At 37.7% G+C, this 19,788-nt stretch overlaps 1 protein-coding gene and 1 pseudogene across 2 annotated transcripts; one reads left to right on the top strand and one right to left on the bottom strand.

Annotated features, from left to right (window-relative positions):
- The first annotated feature begins 227 nt into the window (after positions 1-227).
- On the top strand, positions 228-12,810 carry LOC139971627 (arylsulfatase A-like; annotated as a pseudogene).
- On the bottom strand, positions 11,444-19,582 carry LOC139971628 (spermatogenesis-associated protein 17-like). Of its 2 annotated transcripts, XM_071978265.1 has the most exons (8): positions 18,993-19,578; positions 18,344-18,566; positions 17,391-17,494; positions 17,128-17,251; positions 16,164-16,352; positions 14,819-14,967; positions 14,231-14,360; positions 11,444-13,686 (listed from the first exon to the last, which is right to left on the bottom strand). In XM_071978265.1, the coding sequence occupies exons 1-8, from the start codon at positions 19,058-19,060 to the stop codon at positions 13,603-13,605; spliced, it is 1,071 nt and encodes a 356-aa protein (XP_071834366.1). In that variant the 5' UTR covers positions 19,061-19,578; the 3' UTR covers positions 11,444-13,602. The 2 variants fall into 2 exon arrangements, with proteins under 2 accessions (XP_071834366.1, XP_071834365.1); XM_071978264.1 differs by having other exon boundaries at positions 11,444-14,360; positions 18,993-19,582.
- Positions 19,583-19,788: the final 206 nt, after the last annotated feature.

The raw sequence follows: 19,788 nt of genomic DNA, 5'->3' as shown, positions 1-19,788 counted from the left end.
AGTATACTTGAAATTAAGGATTAAATTTGCATCTCATTATCAGCAGATCATATTTATTCTTACTAGCAGAATTCAAGCTTATACTGGTGGACTGATACAGAACAACTTCCAACTCCGTAGATGAGGGTCGTCGACCTGTTCTAATCGGAAAAGCAATTGTAAACCATATCATGTGACTGAAAACTGCACTCGGTATAAGTTTTGAAGTCTGAATTATGCATGTATGAACAGCAGCTCTTTAGTCTGTGTTGTGCTTTATGTATTTGTATGGCTGATTCCTAGGCTAGGCCTGGTTTAAAAACTTCCGAATTCAAATGTACAGCACATTAGTGTCACCACTTTAGCAACTTGATTAACTGGATTAGTTTCTTTCAAGTGTTTGTGGCATTAGCGAGGGTAAAAAAAAATGAAGGACCTGGAAAGATATCATGCCGTATTTAGCTCGTTAGTATTTCTGTTTTCGTTTGCGACCAGTGTAACACAAGGGAGTCAACCTAACATAGTTATCTTATTTGCAGATGACTTCGGTTATGGCGATTTACCATCATACGGCCATCCTACTTCAGAAGCACCGTCGTTGGAGAAACTTATAGAGAACGGTCTAAGATTTACTGACTTTTATTCAGCAAATCCTGTGTGCACACCGTCCAGGTATAATTGAGTTTATGTGTTTGTTTGTTTATTTATTGCATACTGTCACATAAGCCTACTTGCATAAAACAAAGGCAACAGGAAATTTAAAAAAAAAAGAAGAGATAAAGGGGCAGAAATAGCACCGTCATTGGAGAAACTTATAGAGAACGGTTTAAGATTGACTGACTTTTATTCAGCAAAGTAAGAGGATAGGATACAAAACAGTAACAAGGATAGCCCATAAACCTTAAAAAAATCTGTTTTTCCATTGGGGCCCTAAAGAATGGACGGAACAAGAAACAAATGCACGTATATACTTGAACATATATTGCACTGGTGTAAAGGATGGGGGCAGCCCAAGCCTTATATACCGATCGTGTTCCAATAACCAGGTTTTGTTAGCAGTGGAAAAAAATGTAGGAGCTGCTTGACCTTTAATTCTGGGAGCAAGAAAATTGTATGGGCTACCCCTGGTATCTTCTGTGCCTGTGAACGTCACTCAATCTGGTAAAAAGTTAACTTCAGATACTCGGGACTAATGTCATACAAATATCAGCATGAAAACTGATATTTACCTGGATTTACCTGGACAGCCATCCCCTCAACTTCAGTCAAGTCTGTTTGAAGGAATGGCTCATCGGGATAGGAGGTCTCCACGACCCTTGAAGATCCCACAATCTGCTATTCCGTTCTTGAATTTATTGAGTGTCTGGGCTGTCACTGCTTCCTGTGGTAGTGTATTCCACACCTTCCAAATTCTTTTAAAATAAGAGTTCCTTCGTACTTCCAACCGTACTCTTGAGGGCCTAATTTTCATTGTGTGTCCTCTGGTATTGCTCTCTCTCAAGATGTCCACATGGTTATCAACTTGTATGTTTATCCTTCCTTGTGTTATGTTATAAAATGTTATCATGTCTTGACGAAGGTGGCGTTGCTCTATTGTCATCAGTCTCAACTCTTTCAGTCTCTCTTCGTATGTCTTATTTCTCATACCATAGATGATTTTCGTCATTCTCCGCTGTACACCCTCTAGTAGTTGAATATCCTTTCTCAAGTATGGTTTCCAGACAGGTACACAATAATCTAGGTGAGGCCTAACCAGGGCTTGTATAAATTCAACACCACTTTACGGTCAAAGTTTGTAAAGTTTCTCTTGATGATGCCTATCATTCTGTTTGCTTTCTTTACCGATTCTGCACACTGTCTGCTGAACTTCATAGATGAGTTGACATACACTCCCAAATCCTTTTCTTCCTCTGTTTCCTGTAATTCCTGATCTCCCATCTTGTACTTGAACTTTGGGTTTGCATGACCGAAATGCATTACTGAACATTTGTTCACGTTGAATTTCATTTGCCATTTCTTTGTCCATATCATCAACTTATTCAGATCCTGTTGTAATTTTTGCTGATCTCCTACATTTCTGATTGGGCACATCACTTTCGTGTCATCAGCAAATTTGCTGATTTCAGATTGCATTCCGATGTCCAAATCATTCATATAAATTGTAAACAACACAGGTCCCAACACTGATCCCTGTACCACCGAACTTATCACCTCTGTCCATTGGGATACTTCCCCACTTAATACTACTCTCTGTTGTCGGTTACACAACCATTCTTCAATCCAGTTCAATATTAGGCCATCAATTCCGTGTACTCTTAGGTTTGTAATCAACCGTCTATGTGGAACCGTGTCAAATGCTTTTTGCAGATCAAGATAAATCACATCTACTGGCACTCCTTCATCTATATAATTTGTTAGCTTGTCCCAATATTCCAACATATTTGATAAGCAAGAACGTCCTTTCCTGAAACCATGCTGTGTGTCTAATATTAAGTCATTATCATCAAGATGGTTAACAATTTGGTCTTTTAACAGCATCTCCATTATTTTCCCCGGAACAGACGTCAAATTTACTGGTCTGTAATTGGAAACATCTGCACGGTCACCTTTCTTAAACAATGGAGTTATGTTTGATCTCTTCCAATCCTCTGGGATCTGTGATGTTTGCAAAGACTTCTGAAAAATTTTACTCAGGGGCATTGCTGTTTCACTCGCCATTTCTTTCAAGTAGTCTGGCTTAATGTCATCCGGTCCAGCAGCTTTCCCCCTTTCAATACACTGTAGTTTACTAAGAACCATCTGCTCTGTGATTTCCATATCCACCAACTTGTCTGTGTCCGCAAATATCCCTACTTCTGGAATGTTGGGTTCCTCCCTTGTAAAGACACTGGAGAAAAACTTGTTGAGAGCCTCTGCTGCTTCTCCATTGTCAATTATCACTTCGCCACTCTCATTTTTCAATGGACCCACTCTTTCTTTAACTTTTTGTTTTGACCGCACATATGAATAGAAAGTCTTTGGATCTTCTTTTATCTTGCTAGATAACTTTAATTCAAAGCTCTTCTTTGATTCCTTTATTGTACTTTTCACTTGCCTTTGCAGTGTCTGAAAATAATTCCAAGCGGTCAAATTCTGCAACCTCTTGTAGTCTTGCCATGCTTTCCTTTTTTTTCGTATGAGTTTCTTCAATGCTTTAGTCATCCACTTCGGTTTATCATGTATTTTTCGCTCTCTTACTGGAACATTCCGCTTGATTGTCCGATTGTAACTGTCTGTAAAAATATTCCACATTCCTTGTACACTGACATCCTTGAATTCTTCATCCCAATTGATTTGTTTGATTTCTTCTTTCATCCTTCCCCAATCCGCCCTTTTCCAGTCCATATACTTTTGTATTGTCCCCTCTAATTCCCTTGTAATAACTATCGTCCATGTGATACAATTATGATCACTACTCCCAAATGTTTCTCCAACTTCAATATTTTCCACCATTTCTTCTTCAGACGTCAAAAGCAAGTCCAGAATATTATCACCTCTTGTTGGCTGCATAATATGTTGATGCCAGAAATTATCCTGCACTACTTGTAAAAATGTCCTTGAGTTCGGCACTTCTCCTGACAATTGCATCCAGTCGATATCGGCATAATTAAAGTCGCCTACCACCAACACTCTGTTAAACTGTCCCGCCATCCTTAGTGCTTGCTCCAGGACATCCTCCTCTTCTTGAATAATACTTGGTCTCCGATAAACTACCCCTAACACTATTCGCTCATCTCCAATGGTAAGTCTGCACCACAACGCTTCTTTAAACTCTCCAACCTTGTCCATCCTTGTAAGCTGGATCTTCATTTTCACGTAAATAGCTACACCTCCTCCAATTCTGTGTTCTCTGTCTCGTCTGTAACAGTTGAAGCCTTCAATTGCTACCTCTCCATCCGTTATATTCTGATTGAACCATGTTTCTGTGACTATTACAATATCGAAGTCTAATGCACTCACATAACTCTGCAGTAAGTCCATCTTGGCTATGAGGCTCCTTGCATTAAAATATATACACTTAATACTGCTATTTACATGATTGTTACTTGTCCCTTGCTCCTTATTCTCTCTGCTCACGAAAAGTCTGCGATCTGTTCCTTTGGCTTGATGGAGCCTGCCGCTGTTGTGTCGGCTGACTAATCTCGTAGACTTTGACCAGTTTTCCTCCAATTATTTTCAGGTTTGTCTCACCTCTGTTCATCCGTTCCTTCATTTCTTCTCTTAGTTGTCTGCCCTCCTGTCTCTGCTGATACGTCAAATCCGGCCGAATGTACACGTTGGTATACTGTGCTGTTTCCCTTAGTTCCTTTGCTCTTTTGAGCAATGTTGCCCTTGTCTCAGACTGCTTCATTTCTACACTGACATATCTGCCATCTCTCAGTTTGTTCACCTGCAGAACTTCAGTGGGTGGGATGGTAAATTTCTGAAGCAGGTTATCCACCTTTCCTTGTACTTCCTCATGTGTATCCTCTATTCTTGTCAGATTATTGATGACCACTCTGTTCTTCTTCTTTTCTCTCTGTACAGCCTCGTTTACTTCTTTCTGTATTTCTTCCTTGCTTATGGCAGTTGGTGGTACTGTTGACAATGCAGTTAACCTTTTCTCGATTTCCTTTGTGTGAGACCCTTCTTTAATTTCTCCTTGCACTACTTTTCTCAGGTTTTTCGTGAACTCTGGCTCTTTACAGTTGACAATCTCTTCCACTCTTTTATCCAATCTGGTCATTTTCTGATGCAGGAGGTCTTGCTGCTCTTTCAGCTGGCTTACTAACTTTAACACATCCACGGCTTTGTCATTACACTTTCTGCAAAACCAATGAAGTTGATCACCTCCTTCACGCAATAAGTCATACACCTCTGCTGAAACACCAACACACCCTATGTGATACCACCCTGAGCAGTACTCGCATTCCAATCCCTCATGGTCATCCTCTACCTTTTGTCTACATTCTGCACAATCCTGGGCACTGTGAGCACCCTGCGGGGATATTGTCTCTTCTTGTCTTGACATTGTTTATGAATATAATTCACAAATGATAACTGATCACTGCATAATTGTTCAAGTATCCAAGCTACTATGTAGTACTATCATTAGGATAGGCTGTTTCCATATGGTTACTGTACATGTATGTAGCCTAGGCTATACTAAACTGTATTGCAGAACTGGTACCTGTGTACTTCAGTAATGTCCCAAATCTCCAGTAGAACCTGAACACCAGTCCTCAAAATCTTCTTTAGTTTTGGTCATCCAGGTCATGCTCTGCATCATGCATGAAGAAAATACCTTGGTAGCTTTCTATAATACACAATCTTGTGACAATATGCAGCAACAATTTTGGCCAAAAACAAGAGTTATTTCAGAGTTAAATAAACCATCACATCACAGCCCAGCTTCTAATCTAGTTGAGGTTACCAAGTATTTGCATAGCCTAGCCTACATTAGTAATATTAGGACTGCTATAGTACCAAATTTAGCCTATTTGCGAATACAGTCAACATAGCCAAACATACACAAGTCACCATCAAAGCAAAATGTATGGATTATTGCATGTAAACCTCAAACACTCCCAAAAGATCTTTGTCTGACTTTGATGAATGCAGAAAACACCCACATAGCCTATAGATGCTAACTATATGGAATTGAAGCACAATATCATCAGGTCCATCTGGAGCACGTTTGTTGGCAGTGAAATTCCTATGGTCTGGAATACTGATAAGAGAACAAAGAATTATAGGCTAAAGAAAGACAGAATGAAAAAAACAGTCAGTAATGAAAGATGGATACATTAAAAAATACAGAGTAACAACAGCAGGTATTAGAGGTACATATAACCCATACACTATGGTGACTGCAGTTTTGGTGCTCTGAAGCATTCTCCTGCCTGATCCAAGATAAATTTAATTAAGGCAGCACTTGAGACAGATTATGTGTGAGCCACAGTCATGTATGTGATTCAAGTGCAGTGCTGTGTTTGCAGATTATTAACTGTCATAATGGAGAACATTGGTTGATTTAAGACTGGAGCAGTGTAAACTGTTATATATAAGTAAAGGAAAATCAGCGTACTTGTATACACTCGTTTTTGTCAGTGCTGCTTCGTTTCATTATTTCTATTTTACATAGCCATTGTTTTAATTGCAAGTATAAGAGCGTTGCTATATTGTGTTTCTGAGTGGATTTCCTTCTTCCAACCTGAATAGTAATTATTGCTGGTAGGGGGGGGGGGGTGGGGGTTTGTAGCAATAGACAAATTACATCCGTATCAAAAAGTTTATCCTGCTTCTTCCGAATCAGAGCTGCTGAACATATGTTCTCAGTTAATAGTGCCCATTAAAATCTAATGAAAAAACCAATGTAAAGTTATATTATACTATTTAAAACTATTTTAAAACTTGTTATTGTTGAGAACAATAGAGATGTACATTTTCTTTTGTCCAAAAGGGCTGCATTGCTGACTGGAAGACAACCACCACGTACTGGCATGTATCCTGGAGTGCTGTACCCCAGTCATCAGGAGGTTTGCCGTTAGAGGAGGTCACCATCGCTGAAATATTGAAACCTCTCAATTACAGAACTGCTATTGTTGGTAAATGGCATCTCGGAGTCGGTAAAAATAATACATTTATGCCTACCAACCAAGGATTTGACTATTACTACGGCATCCCATACACACATGACATGTGCCCATGTGTCACGTGTTTCTACCCTAATGATACCTGCTATTACAATTGCAACACTAAAGTAGTTTCGTGCCCTCTCTTTGAAAATGAAAAGATCGTTCAACAACCAACGGATTTTGTGACTCTAGCAGATGATCTGGTGATAAAGGCCAAGACTTTTATAGCAGATAGCGTGACAAAGAAGCAACCCTTCTTCCTGTACTACGCCTTTCATCACACTCACAATCCGCAGTTTGCGGGCAAGAAGTTCCGAAATTCAACTGTCAGGGGGTCGTTCGGAGACTCTTTAGCTGAGATGGACTGGAATATTGGCGAGGTCATGAGCCAGCTCAAGGAGAGTGGTGTCGAAGAAAATACGTTTGTGTTCTTTACTTCTGACAATGGGTAAGAAGACGGAATATAATCAAAGGGAATGAACATTTCTCAAAGTGAAGTGTCATATTTGTACTACTTATGAGGAGTACAACATTGTAAAGAAATAAAAGTTTAGTACATCTGAAAAGTTGTAGAGTGTTGATAGGATGCTTTTGTCAAATAATTATTAATCTTGCAGTGCATCCCAGACTTCCTTGATTCTGTTCAGCCATGATTGAAACAGGTTTTTCTATTCCATTCTAAATCCTTATTTAGTTGTCATAACTGTTGGCGTACTAGTTACTGCTTTTTTTATTCAGAAATCTGTAGAAAAGGCTAACGATCACCTAAGTTCACCATGAAAACCTTGTAAATGCCTGTCTTTAAACAGAAATATTTGTTGTCTTATTTTCACCCACATCAAAATAATTTGGTGAAATGCAGCACACCAATGTTGTGCATTTAATTTTAAACACATGTGCAATTAGAAGAAATGAGATGTGAATTTGAAGCAGCTTTCAGATTCTGGATGTCAGTTTTACCAAATCTGCTCAGAATTGTTTAAACTAAGATTTTAATTTAAAAACCAATCTATTACACCCTCTTAGACTTACAAACAAAATTCACAAAAAAAAGGTTAATAAAGGATCAATAACAGAAGTTAATTCAATACTCAACATATTCTCCCTCAGACATTTTCATAGTTGTAAAAAGGACAAGCAAGTAGTATACCCCCCCCCCCCGAAAAATTACATTGACTTTGTAAATGTGAGATGACACTTAACTCTTCAAGCTTAATGACCTTCATTTTTTTTATGAAATTGAATGTCATCATCAAAGAATGTATCAATATCATCTTGAAAAGCTGCTTTAGTACAAAAATATTGCAAATTTTTGTCAGTTATTGTCATTTGGGACAGGTTCAACCATATTTGTTTTTTTCTAAGTAAAGACAGAAGCATTTTGTTACTTCCATCACATGCGGAGGAAATTAGGTTGATAAAAGTTCCAAGTCCAGGCTCCAGATAATTCCTTAATAAGAATCGACACAGCATGTTTTGCCCACGAATGAGAGAAAAGATATTAAGATATCGCAATTTCACAAGTTTGTTTCAATTTCTTTTCAGCCCATGTTTGATTTTCCCCTTTCGACAAGGCAGTTCTGGTCTGCTCAAGTGTGGTAAAGGTACAACTTATGAGGGAGGTCAGAGGGTCCCCGGTATCGCCTATTGGCCTGGAAGGATCCAACCTGGAGTAACGAGAGAAATAGCCAGCACTTTGGACCTACTACCAACCATTGCGAATATCACCAATGCTAAACTACCCAGTGTCCCCTTAGATGGGGTTGACATGTCACCAATACTGTTTGGTACTGGCAAGGTACGTTTGTTTTTTCCATTTTTGTACTACAGTAAAATGAGAATCCAAATTTTCTTTTTTAAAAAACGTTTTCCTGGATTTGAATATAGGACAAATTACACATTCAGTGAGATTAACGTGATGAAAAAAAGAGAAAAGAAAGATATAAACACAGGGTTTAAAGCAGGGTTGTCCAACCTTTTGCAGAGGAGGGCCACATGGAATGATTATGATGAAGGAAGGGGCCGCATGAACCCTACGCTCGATTTTTTGCCCGAAGCCCAAGGCAACAAAATGTGAGCACTGCGCGCGGAGCGCACTGATTTATTTTCTTTCCTGATAAAACAGATGAATAAAGTTCAGCCGCCCCCCCCCCTCCGCTGAGAGAGTGTCACACAAACTGACCTGTATGCAGTTTTTTGGACCCAGAAGATTCGAATGATTGAATATATAGCTTCAAATTGTTATCAATAAATCTGCTCGCTAAAATTTCGCACCGTAGAGCATCTCTGGCGGGCCGGACGCAACCCTGCGGCGGGCCGGACTGTGGCCCGCGGGCCGTAGGTTGGACAACCCTGGTTTAAAGCCACAGTATACCTTCAAATAACTTGCAACATGATATTTATAATTATGAACTGATTTCATAACAAAGCAAGAGAAATGTTTCATATCAGTCATGCAAAACAATGCTTTATTAGACTAGTCACCCTAGTGAGAAAGGAATGGACCAGGTTGATATGTACACTATAGTTGTAAAAAGTTAGGGAATGAATTGTTTAACTTTCCTACTCTGTGTTGCACTGTGGTCGATTCATAAAGTTTGTTTGCATATTTCAAATTCAAGGTGTTAAGTCAAAAGATTCAATTGATACACATTTCAGGGTCGAGTGTTGTTCATTTAGGGTTCTACTGTACTGTATCTCAACTCTTACATTGTGTAAAGTCATTATTGGGTAATTTTCAAGATTAAAACGTCTCATACAGCTTTTAAAACTGTAGATTGTAGAATATCCATATCAGTGCCATTGTAAATATCATTCCATGCAGATTGAGTATGTAATTGTGCCATCCATGCAATACCGTTATGTACAGGAGCAGAAAGTACACATTTTACATATGTAGGGGTTGGTTAAGTTTTACATATATGCAGCACTGGCTTTTGATGAACTAATAGATACCTATATGTCTTCATCAATTCGGGGCTAGTTGCACAACAACCTTTGCTGAGAATTTCTTTAACTATGATTTAAGATAAGAGGTAATACAAAGGAGGGAGTTTTGCAACAAGCTTAGCTGTTAACAATTCAAAACATTTATCTAAAGCAAGTATTTAATTAACTCATTGTAGTCAATGAAATTTCAGTAACATGAAAATATCTATTTCTTCTGCAGGGTAACACAGAAACCTTCTTCTATTATCCAAGCTTCTCGCTGCCATATATCGGTGTGTTTGCCGTACGATATAAGCAATACAAAGCTCATTACCTCACCGCAGGCAACAGCAACTCTGGTAACAAAAACCATGACGAAGACTGCCGAGCGTCGGCCGAAATGACACCTCATGCGCCTCCACTGCTCTTTGATCTCTACCAAGATCCCTCAGAACAATTTAATTTAAATAACAATGCAGATTATCAGGAGGTGATGACAAAAATCTATGACCTGAAGGTGAAATACGAGGCTAACATGGTGTGGAGAGAGAGCGAAGTGGAAAAGGGATTTGATTCTTCTCTGGAACCCTGTTGTAACCCTGGTTGTGAGCCTTTCCCGGCATGTTGTCAGTGTTCATCGACGTACTCAGAGCCTGAATATCTCAGATTTATACCATCGATTGATAGAATCTAACTCACAAAATTCCACCTTCCTTCTTTCACTATGCATTTGTTCCTTACAAAGTTTATAATATGCATAACACACACATTACGGTGTATAATTTTTGAGAAATTAGTTAAATAAATAGAAGACTCACAGAGTATTTAAACTAGCTAAGCTAATCAAATTGAAATTTTTCTTGGTAACTTTTATCACTGGCACTTTTTTTAGAACTAGGTGTATGACACTGACTTGTCTCAAACACTAGTGTGTTCTAAAGCAGTAGGCTTATTTGTCACCTTCAGAGTCAATCTTCTTGCTCAATAGTTACACTTTTATTATTTTGGTTTTTCAAAAGGGACAGCAGTTACTGATAAAATTAATTTAATGTATACACAGATTTCGATGTATACACAGAAAGATTTTGTCATGTTACATCACAAGTAGTGAGCTTCTTTGCACCATGTTTACATTCCCAAAAATTTTTTGTAATTGCTTGTAGAGTCCACATCAACCTCATTGAATCACACATGCATCACTTATATTCAGCAAACAGACCAACCATGAAATGAAGCAACAGAAACATTGTTATGACTACCATATACAAATGTGGAAATGTAAAAGTGTGTTCTTTAGTTGTTGTTATTTCTGGTTAGGTCAGAATATCTACCAACTTTTGTATCACTTTATAAGTCCTTTTAATTATTAGTTAAGAGGTAGGATTAGTTTGGGTCTTTAATTCCCTCATTGTGGTAAGAAGGTTTAGTGATCATATCCAGAGTTCAGTATATTGAGAGACGGTCAAACTGACATTTAATCATAGCTTTATTTTTGTACCTTCCATTATGTCAGTATATGGTACACGTTTTCATTTTTTTTCGTGAGAGTTCTCTGGTTATGTGTAATAATTTCAATGCTGAACTTTTGATTGCTTTATACTCCTCTTGATTTACTTATTAGTTTTCATGGACCATTTGAGGATTTCCTTGATTCTGAATTAACCAAAGAGGCATACTCAGCATATAAAACATTTTGTTTTCATTTCTTTTTGTTTACAAGTTTTACAAGGTTATTCAATCTCTCTGCACCTCACTCGTGTGGGGTATGTAGAGTACAAATATGCTTACAAAGTTCATATGACAACAACGTTGACAAAAAGAATTAAAATTAAAAAATATATATATATAGTAAATAAAAAATGTATACATGGAAAATGGTGTCAGACAGAACACAGTATTTTAAATTTTGTTGAGGACCAGTTCAAATATGAATAAGGTGTTTCCAGTTAAGTTACCAATAGTTAGACCTTCAAGGTAAAATGAAGGATAAAGTTCTTCTGATGTTTATTCTTTACAAATTACCATTCTTATTTGATATTAGGAATGACAACCTTAAGTACTGCATTAAAGGTCCAAGTGTGGATATTTCATTTTGCTCTGCTAAGTGGTTTGGTTATCTTTAATTGAAATCAGAAAATGTAAAAAAGCTGCAAATGAACACCTATAAGCAATTAAGTTTCATACAAAATTTATTGCTCTTAAGTTCATAGCTTGTTGTGTAGATGAGACACAAAATCATAAAGTTTATTGAAATTGTTCTGCAAAACAGTTATACTTAGGGTTCAGTTGTGTACATTACTGTATTCATCACCTCTGACCCACATACACCAAATGTCAGATATAAGTTGGCAAATGCCCTTTTTCCCTTAAACGCAAGGAAAATTTAATAAGTATTTCATATCCCAACCATAGCATAAATTCAAGGATTTGGGAACTGGAATGAGGAATTTTGTTTACATTGTTATTTTTAATGTGTATTTTATTTAACTTTTGCATTTATAGTTCTCACTTAGCACTAACTTGATGAAATGTACTTTATTTGATTTTTTTCTGCAGAAAACCTAACCTACCTGTAAAAATCTCATTTGTATATCAGCATATTTTGAAACACAATTCTCACATGCAAGTTAACTAATTTAATTCAAATTGAATAATAGATTTAACAAAAAAGGATAGATTTCATATATGCTTTTGCAACAATTTATTAGAAGTACAAATAACAATCTTTTTATACATTTTTTTTTACATTGAAGCAATGAATTTATCAATTCCATAGCTGTTAGGATTTCATATTCTTTCCTGACCCCCAAACCTGCATCCAAATGAATGTTGCTACTGTGCATTCACTTGATTTTGAATTCTTCAGAGTTTTATACATGACAACAAGGCTTAACATATCTTTAATATAGTTCCCAATAAGAGACAGTTATTGTCACAGACAAAAGGATTTCTTGAACTTGAAGCATCCTTTACTCTTCACCAGCCCAAAAAATTTTTCCCCAAATTTCAAGTAAATCTTATGTATACGTATGAAATTCTGACTTATGGAATGACTTAAGAAATGTGTGTAATATTTTTGTGAATTAATTTTTTGCTTTGTCATAAGTTATAAGCAAAGAACCTCTACCTCATAGAGTTACCGCCAAACAATGAAGACATGACAAGTTAATATTCCATTGTTATTCTGTGATGACAATGTAACCATGTACCCAAAGAAATAAAATTATATTTACAGGTGAAATTGGCATCTACATTCTTTCCTTTAAATTTGTTTCTTTTATTTCTTGAGTCTGAGCCTCAAGAGGCTATTTTAAATGTGTTTTCCCCAGTAGGTACTGCTTCTTACTTGCCTATATTTGTAGGTACATTTGCATCAACAGCATATTGTGTTGACTCTGAAGTTCTCCATGCCATAATTACTGTTTAGGTTTGAGATACTTTAGGTTTCTTGTTATTTGAATTAAATGTAACATGTGCAGATTTTAAATTGATCAGAATCCAATGCAATTGCCAATTACTGGCTTCTTAGAAACCTTTGAATAAGCAACAGATAGCTATGTTGTCTAAGTTTGATCAATTGCAATTCTATTCTTGTTTGCTAGATTGGTAACATTGCCCCTTCAACTTACATTGGTGCTTATCCTTACATTGCAACTTTGACATTGTTATGACTTCTACTGTGCTAACGGACAATTTTGCTTATATTGAGTTTGCTTTCAAAAATTTAATGTTGAACATTTTAAACTATGACAAGTATTCAAGTGGTTTGAATGACATGGGCTTTGCAATGACAACTCCTGTAAGTAATGAAAAATAAAGTGTAACTGGAAGAGCGTGTGTTCACATTATATCGATTTATATCCAAATGCTCAATGTATTCTCATACAAGTGGTACGTAACAGTGCACATGTGTTTGGTCTTCTGAAATCCGGCGTGATTCCTCTGTTTTACTGGACGGCAACATTTGTGGTTGGCCACAGAACTAGACATGTAATGCTTTGTTCTTTCCACCAATATCATATTTCTTTTTGCAATACATTTATGGCACCGTTTCTGTTCCTTTGGAGTAAGTATCATTCAACTTATCAAAGACTGGAATGGGAGACACCACAGGTTGAAATCTCTGGAGGCAAATGAAAAGAGTAATTTATTACATTATTTTGGAAATACAACTGAAAATAAACCCCTTTGATTTTAAATCGTGTTCTTAATTTAAGTATCGTCAATAATTATATGTTAAAAAAAAGGTAACAGCAATCTCTCTTTGGAAGTCACTGCTGAACAAATGTACAAATTTCAATGTTGCTGTAAGAAAGGCTGAAGACCCTATCTGTTCTGGAAAAACATTTAACACAAATATGATATCTCTATGCAATACCTGCAAAAATCTGCTTGTGGCCATTTTAACTCTGTGAAAAGCCATTGATATGAATACTTTCCACTGTGGAAGTTATGGTAAGGTGAAATTACAACAAGTTAATGTTTTACACTACAGCTACATGCTATCAAATAGTGTTCTTGATCTGTAAGGTTGCACTACGGTACTTGATTACACCATTAGCTTGAAGCTAAGTTTCTGCACAGTTTTCTACAGATGCCAGTTCAAGGTCGAAGTATAGTTCTACCAGCCTTAATTCAAACATATTCCAGACATCGAGAGAACTCACCTCATGGCTGATGTTTTTGGACTCAGCTGTTTCTCTGAAAAATCTTGTACCGTACTGTAGATGGCCATAATTGGAGGTTGTGTGAAGAAGAGGCTCATACTTTCTGTCTCTCTGTGAGAATGGTTCAAATCTGTTAAAATGAAAGGCAAGTGATTTGAAAAATATTTTAATCTGAAAATGTTAGGAAGCAGTAATAGGTTGTGGATTCAACATAAACATGCTATCTGAAATGCACACTTTTCAAGCAGGCAATATGTTAAGTTACGTAACTTGTTTTTGTATGTTATGTAATGTATGTATTTCTTTTGATTCTGTTACATTCAGGGAGTGTGCTCGCGTGAAGCTTACCATGGTCTTTTAGCACACTTCTCTTGTCACAACATGTACTATTAAACCTGATGTTCTGTTAACTGACTTTTCCTTTCCTACTTGTACAATGTTGTTATGAAAAGAAACCAAAAAGAATTGAAATAGCTCAAATCTCACCCTAACCAGTAAGATTGGTCAAAAGTGTTATTTCTCAATGAATGGTTGAAATTATAAGTGGAATGCCCACAATCAAGAATACCAATCTGTCATGCTACTTACATGTTATCATTCACCCTCATCACCCACTCTTTGGCTTTCATGGCAGCCCTAGCCTCTTCTGTTGCAGTATAGGAAGTTGCTACCCTCAGAGTTGGTTGGAAAGGTTTGAACCTTTGCATTTGAACTTCTCCTGGAGCACGAAATGGACCCTACAAACAAATGGAAATAATTAAAGCCTTCAAATGAAATTGGTAGACACACATATTGTTTTTACCGTTTCATACTGTGACCAGATGTCCCCAGATTCCCTGATGTCCTCAGAAATGTCCCTGGATTTACTGTCATGGTAATATCCATGAACTTGAAGCAAGGCCCTGAATTATTTCAATTTGACATGTTTGGCCTCCTGTTCTAAGAGTGGACAGCTTGGACATAAGCAGTGATCGTTTACAACTACAAACGTTAAGTTTATTCTTGACTCACAGATAAAATCAACCAAGTTTATTGAATAATATCATAGCCTGTAATTCATATCAACAGCATCTTGTTGCACTTGATGAATAATGATGAATAATTGGACTTCAAGTTAACAGTACAGTCATATTTTTGGCAATGGATTTAACTTGGGCATTTGACCATCACCCTTGAAACATAAAAGTACCAAAACACTTAGAGATCCTCAAAATGTATCCTTCCCTTAACAGCAATATAATGTCCCCATATTTCCTTATCATACTGCAACAATTCACCATAGAATGCACACATTTCGTTCATTTCCCAAAATGCTACTTGTTTTCATAACGAATTTCATGCTTAACACTAATTCTACTACTTTAAGTTAAAATACTCTCTCATGAGAGTTTATCTCTAAATGGTGAAGGGCACAAAAGCAATGGCTGCAACCCCCCCCCCCCCCCTCACCCCACTTGAATGGTGAGCTAACCATCCAGACAACCTTGCCATCACCTATGTGAGTGATACATTTGTAACACCACACCCACCCTTGCAGTGTCAATAAAGGGTGTGAAGACTCACGCACAAAGAAACGTCTCATGTCGGTAATCTGACCTAGTTTCGAATGAGGTGTTAGAAGTGTTAGACACCACCATCGATCCCAGAAAATACACACACTGCTTGCTACGGTCAGTAATTAGACACTAGTGTACAGTCAGTACATACAGCTACGGTCAATACCACAACACAGTGTACATAGCAGCGGTGGACATCTCAGGTCTAGATAAAAGATAACAAGGTATCACGTTTCATTACTGTCTGCACTTTGTAGTGACAAGAAAAACACTTCACTTGCAAGCAACAGAAAGTTAACTTTTTCAGATGGCGGCACACACGTTTTGGGGCGAGTCTTCAATGCCTTTAAGCAATGACATGATGTGTTCAAACTTACCTGCAGTTTTTGACCAATTGGTGGTAAAGGCTCTGTCAGTGGTAATGGAGGACTATCAGCAATGATCTTTCCAGATCTGTTGTCTCTTTTGGGTTTGGCTTTCTCTGGTGGATGGGGCTTTACTTTCCTGAGTACGAACTCCATTTCATCAGGATATGGCTTAAATGGAGAATTGTAGATGCCTGGAACCTGACAAGAAGCAAATAACAATGCATAGCATTTGACTTTATTCCTTAATTGTACCTAAATTGTAAAATATGTATTTAAGGACAAGCACAACTGAAAGAAGGCCAGTTAGATAAAAAGAGAGTTTAAGTTTATTGCAATCCTAAGGTAAGGAAGCCTACAGTAGTTTAATTGAAATGTTCTCCATGGGATGAGCATGGATGAATACCAGCTGATATGAAGCCCTTCTCTTTTTCGACGAGTTTTCAGGGAGTAATGAGTAAGAACCACCATTGTCGCACCTATGAATGCTCAGTGGAAGGCCAATTAACATCCCAATTTGATGGATGTGATTACCTCAACAACTGACCACTTTCTCAAATATTGATGTAGGTGAAGGCATCCTCTTCGACATCACTGCAGAGTAGCAATTAAGTAAGTTGTCTCTCAAACATCAGTGAAAGAACCAAAACCAACCCCAACCCCACTCCCAATTCACAAGCCAGATTGCCAAAACCTACGAAGACTCTGCTCATCACCACTGCACAGCAGCGTTTTTATTAGGCGCAGAGAAATGTGGCTTTTGGTGGATAATTCAACCAGAAACCAACTGATGGTAGGCTGGACTCTCTAACCACAACACCACACAATCACCTTCACCATAGTTTAGAGTAAGGGAGGGGTGGCCGGTAAAAAAAAAACTAAAACTAAAGAGCTATGCTTGGCAAATTTGTATACCAAGTAGGTACTGGATGTCTAAGTGAAAAGGGAATAAAAATACAGTCCAATTGCTACCTACCACTTCTGTGCTGAGAAGGTACCGGTGTTTTGCTGCATAGTCTTCAAGCTTTCTCTGGGCCTCTAGCTCCATTTTTCTCAAGCTGTCTGCATCCTTTTGCTCTCTTGATTCTTTAATTTCTCTCCTAGAAACAAGATGATACCAATGTTCATAACAAATATGCGAAGTATTATTGGGGAATATTATTCAAGCAATTCAAAGCATATCTCTCCACCCACCCCCCTCCCCGCTCTCACATCCTTCTTACAAAACTGACTGCTCACCTTATAATTTCATTTTTCACTATCAGTCCCTCAAGGTATTGTTTTCTGCTATAATAGTCGAATACATATTTCCTTACATAGAAGCCTCTCCACATTTTCTGAATCTGAAAATATAAAACAATGGAGTAAGAGACATTCAGAGTACATCATGGCAGCTTTCATAATTGTGTATTGTTACTGTAGACTTACCAAACAAAGAAACAAAAATATAAATAACCATTAACAGGTAATAATTTTCAGCGAGGGAAAAATGACTAGGTTATTAAGGACTGTGATGGAAATCCATGAGAAAATTGAGAATTCACGTGCTATTCAAGAAGAGCACATTTACAATGGCAGTCTCCAGGCATTACAAAACGAAATCTTTAATAAAGATACAATAGGCTTTCTCTGTAGTGGAGACACTATGTGAATGATTGTGAAAGGATAGTCTCATAATATGCTACAATAAAAAAAGCCTCTTTCAGATTTCTCTTATAGTATGTTGTTGGTGTTACATGTGTAAGAAACTAGAGGGTAAAAAAGTACCGATTGGGGGGGGGGGGGGAATTGCTCTCCTTTTACCATTGGTTTGGTTCTTTCCAGAATATTTGACAGGATTCATAATGTGATATAAGGAAGGAAAAAATGTCTTCACATGAATGCTGTGAAAAAGTGGCTATGCTTGATTAAATGTCACTCATTACCACTATTCACTTCAAAGCACTATCATTAACTTTATAGCATCAAATCATTCTTCAAACCTTGACAAGCGTTGGGGCACTACTCTCTAATTTCAACTCAAACGAACAATCTTGATGATTTATGAGACTAATAGTGACCCCAAATTTAGACCTCAACTACACACAAAGGAAGACGCATGTTGGATCTCTTTTTCCTCCCTACAGTTGTCAGTTCCAGTCAATCAAATTCACTGTACCAATGAAAGTCTACTGGGTGAATTTTGAACCTACCTTGGTTGCCATTGCATTGAAATAATTGTGTCTCATGACAAAGACTAAGTTTCTAATGAGGATTCTGTACACACGTCTTCCCTGATGACCTCTCCAGTGCTTCTGGATCAGCGTTGCAGACTGATGGAGATGACAAATATAATTCTGTACTCTGACTGCTCGGAACCATGCTTGGATTGTGACTGCCGCCTGGTTTTCTGCAGACCTCTTCTCCTCTGCCACGCTGTCATAATGTGAAAGACATACAACATGTTAGTACTAAATATGTCACAAGTGTAAAATCATCCATCATCCCTATTATCAACTTAAAGTGACCAGACGTCCCCGTTTTCGAGGGAAAGTCCACGCATTTCATCTACCGTCCCCCGATCACAAATAAACTTGGAAATGTTCCTACTGTAGATTTCAACTTGATCTGTTTAAGCCTCCTGTGCGTAGCCACAGACTTGAACCTAATTAAGCTGTCACTGTTTGCAACCACAAACGTAAAGTGTATTTACTCATTACTCACTGATGAAGGCGACCCAGACCATTGAGTAGTTCCATATCCAGAAATTACATTTCTCATTCATTGAACTTTACTGTCTAAGTAGGGAAAATGGGTGAAAAACATGCAATGTTATGGTACACCACCATACAACCGGCTTACCTGTTTCTTTGAAAAACTGTTGTCATAATTTCATTCAGTCGTCCTTGTAATCGAATGTGAGATGCCATATCATTTCACATTTGTGGCTTTCAATAAAAATGGCCACAAAACTGAGGTTAAACCCTTGTCCTACTTTGGGCCTTACTAAGTTAGATTTTGGTTTGAGCCAAACTGTATTACCGTAGTGTTGGGCCTATTGTCAATTCGATAACTTCACCGAGGTTTAAGTCAAGAAAATGATTCTTGTTTCATGTCAATAGCTTAGTCCGAACTAAGGTTGAAACAAGCAACACCACGATCACGACGACTTTAACTAATACAACAACAATATATCAGGATCTTTTGCCATGCTTCTTCGAAAAATTATTTACAAAGGCCCGGACTAGAAACTAAGTTCTCCATTCGAAACGTCCTGCACTCGTCCTTCCGTTGAGTAGTATTCAATACTCGCGTAGTATAGTACGGAATTAACCACACAAAATCTTATTATTGCTAGATATTCCGAACCTACAGTACATAGGCCTACGCGCTAGGCTAGCACTATTCATCAATCGTTCACTTCAGTGCAGAAGCCGTACGTGACAGTGTAAGTCCTATCAAGTTGATGATTAGCAACTGTTGCTAGGGAGAATAGTTCGACCAAATTATCCTACAGTAAACGTTCAATAGAGGGCGCGATGGATTAAAGGATGACAGAGCCGTATATACGGCTCTGGAGGATGACCCTAGGCCATAGAAATAGCCCTTTATAGTTCTTTGCTCTAGGCATAGTATTACTCTGATTTCTTAAGACTGT

This window comes from Apostichopus japonicus, chromosome 8 (genome assembly GCF_037975245.1).
Source record: "Apostichopus japonicus isolate 1M-3 chromosome 8, ASM3797524v1, whole genome shotgun sequence".
NCBI lineage: Eukaryota > Metazoa > Echinodermata > Holothuroidea > Aspidochirotida > Stichopodidae > Apostichopus > Apostichopus japonicus.
Note: the sequence above shows the minus strand (reverse complement) of the source record. Positions and strands in the feature narration are given on the sequence as shown.